The sequence below is a fragment of the Mustela lutreola genome, chromosome 16 (assembly GCF_030435805.1).
Source record: "Mustela lutreola isolate mMusLut2 chromosome 16, mMusLut2.pri, whole genome shotgun sequence".
NCBI classification, from domain to species: Eukaryota; Metazoa; Chordata; class Mammalia; order Carnivora; family Mustelidae; genus Mustela; species Mustela lutreola.
Window position 1 is genome coordinate 58,531,562 of NC_081305.1, and position 12,403 is coordinate 58,543,964.

Sequence of the window (12,403 nt, forward strand, 5' to 3'; positions counted from 1 at the left end):
AGGTGAGCCATTCACAGGGTCCCCCCTTCTCACTTCCACTGCTAAGAGGACACCTTCAATGTCACTGATGCACAACAGAGGAGAGGCAGAATGAACGATGGGTTGCGGTCTTGTAGGCATTTCACAAAGGATCTGTGGACCTCCGTGCAGCAGTATTCTTCCCAGATGTGGGTCCCCCCTTTACAAACAGCTTTATGGAGACAGGGTCTGCAAGCCAGACCATTCATCCCTTTGAAGGTTCGATTCAGTCGCTCTCGGTATATTCGCCGAGTTGTAGAAGCATCATCACGGTCGATGTTAAGAACAGTGTCAGCATCCCCGCCAAAAAACCCTGCACCCCTTAGCCGCCCAACCCCCTCAGGCCCTGGTGATCACTGGTCCACTTTTTGTCTTTGTAGATTTGTCTATTTTGGACATTTCATGTAAGTGGGATCATAGAATACGTGTGTGTGTGTGTGTTAAGGACGCTTAGTATGGGACGAACGCCTGGACGGCACAGTGGGTTAAGTGCTGCGATTCACATCAGGTCGGCTGAGATTTTTCTCTCTCTCTTCCCCTCCCACTTATGCTCATGCTCCCCCCCTCTAAAATAAATAAAATATTTTTTTTAAAAGATTTTATTTATTTATTTGTCAGAGAGAGAGCGAGCGAGAGCGAGCACAGGCAGACAGAGTGGAAGGCAGAGCCAGAGGGAGAAGCAGGCTCCCTGCGGAGCAAGGAGCCCGATGTGGGACTCGATCCCAGGACACTGGGATCATGACCTGAGCCGAAGGCAGCTGCTTAACCAACTGAGCCACCCAGGTGTCCCAAAAATAAATAAAATATTTTTTAAAAAAAGAACACTTAACGTGAGATCTGCCCTCTTAACACATTTTTTAAAAAGATTTATCTGGGGGCGTCTGGGTGGCTCAGTGGGTTAAAGCCTCTGCCTTCGGCTCGGGTCATGATCCCAGAGTCCTGGGATCGAGCCCCACATCGGGCTCTCTGCTCAGCAGGGAGCCTGCTTCCTCTTCTCTCTCTGACTGCCTCTCTGCCTACTGTGATCTCTCTCTCTCTGTCAACTAAATAAATAAAATCTTAAAAAAAAAAAAAAAAAGATTTATCTGTTTAAGTAATCTCAACACCCAGCGCGGGGCTTGAACTCATGATGCCGAGATCAAGAGTCACACGCTCCCAGACTGAGCCGGGCCCCTTGTGCGTAAGGTGGCCCATAGTGTTACCCTCAGGCACAGTGTTGCAGGGCGACCTCTGGAGCTCACTCATCTTGTATGACTAACCTTCTCTCCCCTGAACGACTCCCCGTACAACCCAGCCCCCACCCAGGAATCACCCTCCTCTCCACATCTGTGCTTCGGAGAGGTTGAGAGAGCGCACAGGAGTGGAACCAGGCAGAATCTGTCCTTCTGGGACGGGTGGATGTTGCTTAGCAGAAGGTCCTCCAGCTCTGTCCTAATTGTCACGAAGGGTGGGTTAGGAATTCCTTCTCTTCAGCCGGGGAATTCGCCCATTGCTTGGAGAGAACCACATTCTCTTCATCCATTTGGCTGGTGATGGACGTGGGGGCGCTTTTCACGGTTTGGCTATTTGTGAATAAACATGTGTTGAGGTTTCGCGTCGCTCTTCTTTCAGTTACCATAATGTTTTTGAGGTTCGCCCAGCTTCTAACTTGTGTCAGTACGTCCTTCCCTTTCACTGTCAGGTAATACTGGAGGAGGAGGAGGCTGGGGGTGGGGGTGGGGGAGAAGGACGTGTGTCCCAAATGGACAACATGGCACCGTCCTCCCGGCCCTGGGAGAAGGAACTGTTTATTTCAGGCAGGAAGCAGACTCGGCAGGTTAGACACCAGCTGCGGGACAGTATGTTAGAGGTGGTGGCCGAGACTTGAACTCCAGTCAGGCAGACTTCAAGAGCTGCCCGCCACTATCCACGAGGCCCCTTGTGTGCCAGGCTCGGTGCGCGCCTGACTGTGCACCGCACCTTGCTTCCTGGTCCCGGGCGACCCTCTCCCACCAGTCCCAGGAGACGGATGGTGTCCTCATGCCCGGTGCGCCGCTGAGGTCCCCAGGCCCTGACAGTCACTGTGTATAGTCACACAGCCAGGAAGTGGCCGAGCAGCCCTGTCACTGTGGATAAAAAGAGACGAGCCAGCTGGGGAGAAGACTCTTCATAGGGGCCCCTGCCCTACGAAGGTGAGAGTTTTTATGAGGAATGGCGGATAAAATGTGCTCCATGCTTTTTCTGTATCTTGCATGTTAATCCAATTATTTTCTTCCTTATTCTGTTGATGGGATAACTTAGTTGGATGAACTTTTTGACGGTTAATAGATCAGGTGGCCTTCACCTGAACTAAAAACTTTCGTGCATCAATGGACACTATCAAGAGAGTAAAAAGACAACCCACAAAATGGAAAAGAATATTCAGAAATGGCTTCATGTGATAGGGGATTCACATCCAAGATAGAAAATACTCTGTGGGGTGCTTGGGTGGCTCAGTCAGTTAAGCATCTGATTCTTGATCTCAGGACTGTGAGTTCAAGCCCCTTGCTGGGCTCCACACTGGGCGTGGAGTCTACTTAAGAAAAAAAAAAAAAACAAAAAACTCCTATAACTCAACAACAAAATAACTGACAACCTGATTCAGAAATGGGCAAGGGACTGGAAAAGATATTTCTCCAAAAAATCGTATTTGTTCTATTAAGGCAATCCCTTCAAACAAACCAACAAAAAGACATTTCTTCAAGGAAGACATACAAATGGCCAGTAAGTCCATGAAAAGATGCTTATTGGGGAATGCAAATCAAAAGTCAATGAGATAACCACTTCACGTTCACTGGGATAGCTATTAATTTTGAACAAAAAAAAATAAAGGAAAAAGGGGTGTCTGGGTGGCTCAGTGGGTTAAGGCTTCTGCCTTCGGCTCAGGTCATGATCCCAGGGTCCTGGGATTGAGCCCCACATGGGGCTCTCTACTCAGCAGGGAGCCTGCTTCCTCCTCTCTCTCTGTCTGCCTTTCTGCCTACTTGTGATTTCTGTCAAATAAATAAATAAAATCTTGGGGGGAAAAAAACAAACAAAAAACCAAGTGTTGGCAAGGATGTGGAGAAATTGGAACCCATGTGCATTTTGGTGGGAATTCAAAATGGTGCAGCCATTATGGAAACTGGTATGGGGGTTCCTAGAGAAATTTAACAGAGAGTCACTGCAAGATCCTGCATTTCCATTTCTAGTTATGTGCTCCCAAAGAACTGAGGGGCTCAAACAGTACTTGGCACACCAACATTCACAGCACCATTACTCACAATGGACAAAAGGTAGAAGCAGTCCGGGTATCCATCGGCAGACGAACGGATAAACAGAATGTGGTACATCCATACAATGGTATATTATTCAGCCTTAAAACTTAAAATCACGATACACACCACAGCATGGAGGAACTTTAAAAACATCACGCCGAGTGAAATAAGCCAGACACAAAAGGACAAATACTGTTTGCAAAAGGACACAAAAGGACAAACACCACCTAGATGTGGGATGTGGAGTAGTCAATTTCATAGAGAAAGAAAGGAGAATAGTGCTTTTCAGGGGCTGGGGGGCAGGAGGGAACAGGGACTTGCGTTTAATGAGTACAGAGTTTCCATTTGGCATAACAAGAAAGTTCTGGGGGAGGATGGTGGGGAAGGCAGCCCAGCACCATGAATGTACTTATCGCCACTGAAATGTGCACTTAAAGATGATGGGGCTATGGGGCGCCTGGGTGGCATTAAGCATCTGCCTTCTGCTCAGGTTATGGTCCCAGGGTCCTGGGATCGAGCTCCATGGCCGGCTCCCTGCTTGGTGGGAAACCTGCTTCTCCCTCTCCCACTCCTCCTATTTGTGTTCCCTCTTTGCCTGGCTCTCTCTCTCAAATAAATAAAATCTTTAAAAAAAAAAAAGAAAGAAAGAAAGATGGTGGGGCTGGTCAATTTTATGTGCTGTGTATTTTACCACAATTTTCAAAAAGTTAAAAACTTTAAGAAACTGAAGGCAAAAAACACTTTTCTTGACATTCCAAAGCTTAGAGAATTTATCACCAGCAGACCTGCAAAACAGGAAATGTGACAGAAAGCCCTTCAAGCAGAAGGAAAAAGATACCAGATGGAAATCTGGATCTACACGAAGGAATGAGAAACGCCAGAAATGGTAACTATTTAGTAACCACCAGAAATGGTGGGTAAGTAAGTACACAAGCTGGTTTTTTTTTTTTTTTTTAAGATTTTATTTATTTATTTGACAGAGAGAGACACAGCGAGAGAGGGAACGTAAGCAGGGGGAGTGGGAGAGGGAGAAGCAGGCCTCCCGCTGAGCAGGCTCCATCCCACAACCCCAGGATCACAATCTGAGCCAAAGGCAGATGCTTAACCAACTGAGCCACCCAGGTGCCTCACATCTCTTCAACAGACAACCGATTAAGCAAAATTAATTACAGTGTTGTCGTGGTGTGTATAACATATGTAACAGTAAAATGCATGAAAAGAGCGCAAATGTAGGGAGGGGAGACGTGCAAAGGTCCTGTTGCAGGGCTCTCATGCCCTATGTGAGTTTTAGTAGATAACCTGAATATAGTCTGTGATAAGTTAATGTTATAACATAAACTCTAAGCAAACACTAAAAGAACAAAGCAAAGAGCTATAGTTATTAAACTTAAAAGCATGTGAAATGGTATCATAAAAAAATACTCAATCCAAATAAAGGTGGAAAAAGGGAACAAGGACCCCATAAAACAGACTTTTTTCTTTAAATCAAGATGACAGATTCACGCCTACCCATACCAATAACCTAATAACCAATAACATCGAACCTAAATTATAGAAACACCCAATTATACGACAGACTTTGTCAAGCCAGACTGTTATGGACTGTGTGCTGCCTAAGGAGTACACTTTACTTTTTTAGAACATTTTATTTATTCGAGAGAGAAAAAGACCGCACACACAAGATGGGAGTGGGGGGCAAAGGGAGAGGGAGAAGCAGAAGTTGGTTCTTTGAGAAAGTTAATAAAACTGATAGTTTCTCATTAGATCAAATCAAGAAAAGAAATGATGAAATTTTCTAAATTCAGGAAGGGAAGAAAGGACATCTCTGCATTTCCCAAAGAAAGTAAAAGCATAGAAAAAAGAATATTACGAACAATATTATGCCAATAATTTGACACGTTAGTTGAAAGGGACAAATTCCTTGAAAAATGCAAATTACCAAAACTGACACAGAAGATCTAGGATATCTCAATAGCCTTTTAACTATTAAAGAAATCAATTAATAGTTAAAAACCTTTCCACAAAGAAAGTATAAGAAGCAGACGGCTTCACAGTTGAATCCTATTAAACATTTCAGCAAGATGTTACATTAATCTTACATAAACTAAGAACACAGAGGAGAGAGTGCTTATCAATTCACTCTATGGGACCAACATTACCTTGAAATCTAAATCAGACAAAAGCATTACAATAAAAGAAAAAAAATAGGACAAATGTCCCCCAGGAATATAGATATGAAAACCCTTAACAAAATATTAACAGAGCTACTGAATCAACACATAAAAAGGAAAACACTTGGGCGCCTGGGTGGCTCAGTGGGTTAACACCTCTGCTTTCGGCTCAGGTCATGATCCCAGGGTCCTGGGATCGAGCCTCAAATCAGGTTCTCTGTTCAGCAGGGAGCCTGCTTCCCCCCCTCTCTCTGCCTGCCTCTCTGCCTGCTTGTGATCTCTGTCTGTCAAATAAATAAATAACATCTTAAAAAAAAAGGAAAACACTTCCTGACCATTGGGGTTTATTCCAGACTGAAAAGCGGATTTAGCCATCATAAATATACCAATGGAATCAGCCACATTAATAGGATTTTGGAGAGAACCCACATCATCTCAACAAATAACAATAATGTGACATAATTCAACATTCATGGTAAAAACTCCTAACAAACCAGAAAGAGTACGACATTTGCTTAACTTAAGAAAAGGCATCTGCAAAGAGCTACACTGACATTTTACTTACTGTGAAGACTGAACACCCTCCCTCTAGGACCAGGAAGAGGAGAAGGATGTCTACTGTCATACTTCTATTAAATATTGTAATAGAGATCCTGGCTAGGGCAATAAGGCAATAAAAAGGAAATAAATGGCAACAGATTGGAAAAGAGGACATAAACTTCCATTTGTGGTGACATTATTATTTACATAGAAAATCCTAAGTATTCTAGCAAAAAAAAAAAAAAAATTTAAAAGTGCTGGCACTAATAAGTGATTTTTTAAAAAAAGATTTTATTTATTTATTCGACAGACAGAGATCACAAGTAGGCAGAGAGGCAGGCAGAGAGAAAGAGGAAGGGAAGCAGGCTCCCCATTGAGCAGAGAGCCAGATGGGGGGCTCGATCCCAGGACCCTGAGATCATGACCCAAGTCGAAGGCAGAGGCTTTAACCCACTGAGCCACCAGGCACCCCAAGTGATTTTTTTAAAAGATTTTGTTTATTTACTTGACAGACAGAGATCACAAGTAGGCAGAGAGAGAGGGAAGCAGGCTCCCTGCTGAGCAGAGAGCCCAATGCTGGGCTCCATCCCAGGACCCTGAGATCATGACCTGAGCTGAAGGCAGAGGCTTTAACCCACTGAGCCACCCCTAATAAGTAATTTTAACAAGGTTGCAAGATACAAGGTAAATATAAGAAATTAACTGTATTTTTAGATACTGCGAACAAACAGTTGTAAAATAACATTTTAAGATATCATTTAAACAGTGCCACAAAACATAAAATACTTACATTAAAGCTAACAAAATATGTACAGGAATTAGGCACTGAAAACTATAAAATATTAATGGAAGAATTTAATGAAAACCTAAATAAATGGAGAGATAGACTATATTCATGAATTGCAAAGCTCAGATTGCTGTCAATTCCCTCCAATTTACCTATAGATTCAATAAACCCCCAATAAAAATCCCAGCTAGCTTTTTTTTTTTAATTTTGTAGAAATTACCAATGTAGAAATTCTCAAATTTACCTGGAAACACAAAGGACCAAGAATGGCTAAGACAACTTCGAAAAACAACAAAGTTGCAAAGCTAACCCTATCTGATTTCAAGATTTATTTTGCAACTGGAGGAATCAAACAGTGTGTTGTTGGCAAAAAGACAGAAAAATAGATCGATGATACAGAATAAAGAATCTAGGAATTAGGGACGCCTGGGTGGCTCAATCAGTTAAGCTGCTGCCTTCGGTTCAGGTCATGATCCCAGAGTCCTGGGATAGAGTCCCATGTCCGGCTCCTTGCTTGGCAGGGATCCTGCTTCTCTCTCTGTCTCTGCCTGCCACTCTGCTGCTTGTATGCTCCCTCCCTCTCTCTCTCTCTCTCTGACAAATAAATAAATAAAATCTTAAAAAAAAAAAAAGAATTTAGAAATTAACCCAATCAAAATCTCCCCATCTTTTTAGCGAACACGACAAACTGATTCTAAAGTTTATATAGAAATTCAAGGACTTGGGACTCCTGGGTGGCTCAGTGGGTTAAGCCTCTGCCTTCAGCTCAGGTCATGATCCCAGGGTCTTGGGATGGAGCCCCGCATCAGGCTCTCTGCTCAGCGGGGAGCCTGCTTCCCTTCCTCTCTCTCTCTGCCTGTCTCTCTGCCTACTTGTGATCTCTCTCTGTGTCAAATAAATAAATAAAATCTTTTAAAAAAAGAAAAAATATTCAAGGACTTAAAATATCAGATGGAATGCCTAGTGGTTCATTCAGAGCATGTGACTCCTGATCTCAGGGCTGTAGATTTGGGTCCCACATAGAGGTAGAGGTCACTTTAAAAAATAAATAAATAAAAATGACAAGAGCGCCAAATAAAAATCTATAAATAAATAAATAAATAAATAAATGAAGTCTTAAAAAATAAATAAATAAAATAAAAATAAATAAAATAAAATCAGAGATGGAGGGCTTTACTACTTGATTTCAAAACTTTCTATAAAGAGCCCAAAATAGACCCAAACTTGATTATCTTTTTTTTTTTTTAAGAAATTATTTATTGGACAGAGAAACAGCGAGAGAGGGAACACAAGCAGGGGAGGGGTAGAGGGAGAAGCAGGCCTCCCACTGAGCAGGGAGTCTGATGTGGAACTCGATCCCAGGACCCAGGATCCCAGGACTCGATCATGATCTGAGCCAAAGGCAGATGCTTAACCCACTGAGCCACCCGGGTGCCCCCAAAGTTGATTTTCTGTAAATATGTCAGTATAATTCATGGGAGGCAAAGATAGTCTTTTCAATAAAAAGTGGTTATGTACATGAACAAAACTGGACCTGGCTCACACAGCACATGTAATTTTTTTTAAAGATCTCATTTATTTATCTGAGAGAGAGAAAGTGAGTGTCAGAGCATGAGTGGAGGGGGGAGGGGTCGCGGGAGAGGGAGAAGCAGGCTCCCCGCTGAGCAGGGAGCATGAAGTAGGGCTCCATCCCAGGACCCGGGGATCAGGACCTGAGCTAAAATCAAGAGTCGGACTCAACCCACCCAGCCACCCAGGTGCCAGCACACAGGAATTAACTCAAGTGAACCACAGACCTAAGGATAAAGGCTAAAACCATAAAACTTGCAGAAGAAAACACATGAGAAAATTTTTGTGAACCTGGGTTAGGCGAAGATATTTTATTTTATTTGTTTACTTTTTAAGATTTTATTTTTAAAATAAACAGGCAAAGATGTTGTAGACAAGACACGAAAAGCACCAGCCATGAAAGAAAGAAAGAAAAAAGGTTGGGGGGCCTGGCTGGCTCAGTCGGAGCAGTAAGCAACTCTTGATTTTGAGGTCATGGGTTCAAGCCCCATGTTGGGTGTAGCGAGGACTAAAAAAATAAATAAGTAAACTTAAAAAAAATAAAAACAAAGATAAATGGGATTTCATCAAAATTAAAAACTTTTGTTCTTTAAAAGACATAATTAAGGAAATGATCATCTAAGCTGGAACCTGGTAAGAAATATTTGCAATACTTATTTCTGCCACAGAAGGTGAATCCAGAATACATAAATTACCTGCACAACTCCATAATAAAAAGATTTTTTAAAAATTATTTATTTAAGTAATCTCTACACCCAAGGTGGGGCTTGAACTTGTGGCCCCCAGATCAAGAGTTGCATGTTCTAGCACCTAAAATGGCCACGTGCTCCAGTAATTAAAAGATTTTAAAAATCCAACTTTCAAGTGAGCAAAAGCCTTAACCCTTCTGAAGAGAAAATATGTGAATGGCCAACAGACACATGGAGATACTCAACATCTACAATCACCACAGAAATTAAAATTGATACCACAAAGAGGTATCGCTACACGTCTTCTAGGAAGGCTGAAATTGTACAAGACTGACAGCACCAGACCTTGGCAAAAACATGGAGGAGCTGGAATGCTCACATATTTGCTGAAGAGAATGTAAACATGGACCCTAGTTTGGAAAACAGGTTGGCAGTTTGTTGTCAGGTTGAACATAGTTTTATCTGATGACTGAGAAATCCCTCTTGGGTATGTAACCAAGAGAAAGGAAAGCACATGTTGACAAGAAGATTCATGGAAGATTTACTCATAATATCAAAAGAAATGAAAATAAGCCAAATGTGTATTCGTAGGTCATTAGAAACCAGTCACAGGATAGTCAGAACGGATATCGCTGGTCAATAAAAAGGAGCAGGCTACATCCGGATAAGGACACTGGTGAATCCAGAACCATCACGCGGAAAGAAAAAAGCCAGACCCAGAAGTGTACAGACAATACCATTTCACGTAGATGAAATTCTAGTCTGTGCAAAGCTAACCAATCATAACACGAACCAGATCTGTGATCACCGGGAGCAGTTAAGGAAGATTGGCTGGAAAGAACAAAAGGTCTTCTGGAATAATAAGAATGTTCTACACCTTGATCGGTATGGTGATCATACAAGCATATATATTTTTCAGAACTCAATGAACCGTATACATGTAGCGTGAGCATTTTATTACATGTAAATTATACTTCTATAATGTTGATTTTATTTTGAAGATTTTACATATTTATTTATTTATTTATTTATTTAGAGAGAAAGAGACCACAAACAGGGGGAAGAGCGAAGGAGAAGGCAGAGGGAGAGAGGGCCCCGAGCCGACTGTGCCCTGAGCATGGGGCCTGGCGCCGGGCTTGATCTCATGACCTTGAGATCACAACCTCAGCCAAAGCCAGGAGTCACACACTTAACTGACTGAGCTACCCATGTGCTCCTGTAATATTGATTTATTATTTTAGGATTTTATTTATTTATTTATTTATTTATTTATTTATTTGACAGAGAGAGAGAGTGAGAGATCACAAGTAGGCAGAGGGACAGGTAGGGGGTAGGGGGAAGCAGGATCCCTACTGAGCAGCGAGCCTGATGTGGAGCTCGATACCAGGACCCTGAGATCATGACCTGAGCCAAGGCAGAGGCTTAACCCACTGAGCCACCCAGGCGTCCCCAGGACATGTTGATTTTAAAATAATTCATTTGTTAGATTTAACGGGAGACTACTGATAACAGAAAGGTAGGGCAGTGAACTTGAAGACAGGTCAATAGGAATTATCCACAATGAAGCTCTAAGACAAAAGAATGGGAGGGAAAAAAACATAAAAGAGATGCCTGAGTGATGTGGACACTGTTAAATTATCTATCCTGTGTATAATTGGAGTAGCTTCAGATGAGAAAAGAGAGCATGGATCCCAGAGCAATTTAAAAAAAAAAAACTTTTTTCGAGAAATTTCCAAAATGAATGAAAAACATCAACTCATAGATTAAAAAATTTCGGTGAGCCCCAAACACTATAAAAACCAAAGGTGGGAGGGGGGCACCTGGATGGCTCAGTGGTTTAAGCCGCTGCCTTTGGCTCAGGTCACGATCTCAGGGTTCTGGGATTGAGCCCCGCATCAGGCTCTCTGCTCAGCAAGGAGCCTGCTTCCCCCCACCCCCCGCCTGCCTCTCTCCCTACTTGTGATCTCTCTCAAATAAAAATTTTTTAAAAATAAAAATAAATAAAATCTTAAAAAAAAAAAAACCAAAGAGGGGGTGGGACACACCTAGGCATTTTGATAGAAGTACTGAAACCGAAGATAATAAACATAATAGAAAGCATAATAGAAGATAATAAACATAATAGAAAACATAATAGAAAGATAATAAACATAATAGAAAGAAAGATGAGACAAAGTCACAACACTCTCAAGGGGAAAATGCAAAGAGCGTCTAAATGTTCACTGGAAACTATGTAGCAGGACCAGTTTCCCAGCGCTGCCATAAAAAGCACCACAAAGTGGGTAGTCTGAAATGAGAATTTACTGTCTCTGTTCTAAAGGCTACAAAATGTGAAATCAAGGTGTTAGCAGGGCCCCTGCTCTCTCTGAAAACAGAGAGAGAATCCTTTCTTGCCTCTTTCTGGCTTCTGACAGCTAGCACTCCTTGGCTCCCAGCTGTGTGATTCCACTCTCTGCCTTCATGTTCCCATGGCCTTCTTCCTTTGTCTCTAACTTCACGTGCCTGTCTTCTTTTTTTTAACGTTCTTAGTTTATTAATCCTCTCATGAAAAATCTGCACAATCACCAAAGATAAAGCCACTGCAGCATCTTTACTCCTTCTGTTGTCCAATTTCCAGCTCACTTTTTGCCAGCACCAACATTGGCTTTCGCAGTCCCCCTGACTTTCTTCATTCTGTTCTTGCGTTCTTTTCGCTGTTTTCTTGAGGTCTTTTTCTTCTCATACAGACCATGTCTTGCAAGTCTATGTTTGGGTTCATTTTTCTTTGCATAATCCAAGGAATCATAAATCATGCCAAAGCCAGTTGTCTTGCCACCACCAAAATGGGTTCTGAATCCAAATACAAATATGACATCTGGTGTGGTCTTGTACATTTTGGCTAGTTTTTCCCGAATTTCTGTCTTAGGTACTGTTGCCTTTCCAGGATGAAGGACATCAATAACCATTTGTTTGCGCTGAAGTAGTCGGTTGGTCATGAACTTCCTGGTCCGGATAGTTACTGTGTCGTTCATGATGGCGGCCGAGCTTCAAGCAGCCGGAGAGGAAAAGAGACATGCCTGTCTTCTTATAAGGCCACCAGTCATACTGGATTAGAGATGCACCTTATTCCAGTATGACCTCGTCTTAACTAATTACATTGCAACACTATTTCCCAATAAGGTCATATTCTGAGGTCCTCGGAATTAGACTTCAACATGCCTTTTTGGGAGGGGGACACAACTTAATCCATAACAGATGCCAAAAGACAATGGAATAACATGTTTAAAGCACCAAAAGGGGGCACCTGGGTGGCTCAGTGGGTTAAAGCCTCTGCCTTCGGCTCAGGTCATGATCCCAGGGTCCCGGGATCGAGCC

The 12,403-nt window shown here is 42.4% G+C and overlaps 1 protein-coding gene across 1 annotated transcript; it reads right to left on the reverse strand.

Annotated features, from left to right (window-relative positions):
- Positions 1 to 11,556: 11,556 nt before the first annotated feature.
- LOC131818607 (small ribosomal subunit protein eS24) lies at positions 11,557 to 12,098 on the reverse strand. The gene has a single exon (XM_059153228.1). It carries the CDS (start codon positions 12,058 to 12,060, stop codon positions 11,668 to 11,670), a length of 393 nt encoding a protein of 130 aa, XP_059009211.1. The 5' UTR covers positions 12,061 to 12,098; the 3' UTR covers positions 11,557 to 11,667.
- Between the last annotated feature and the right edge of the window lie 305 nt (positions 12,099 to 12,403).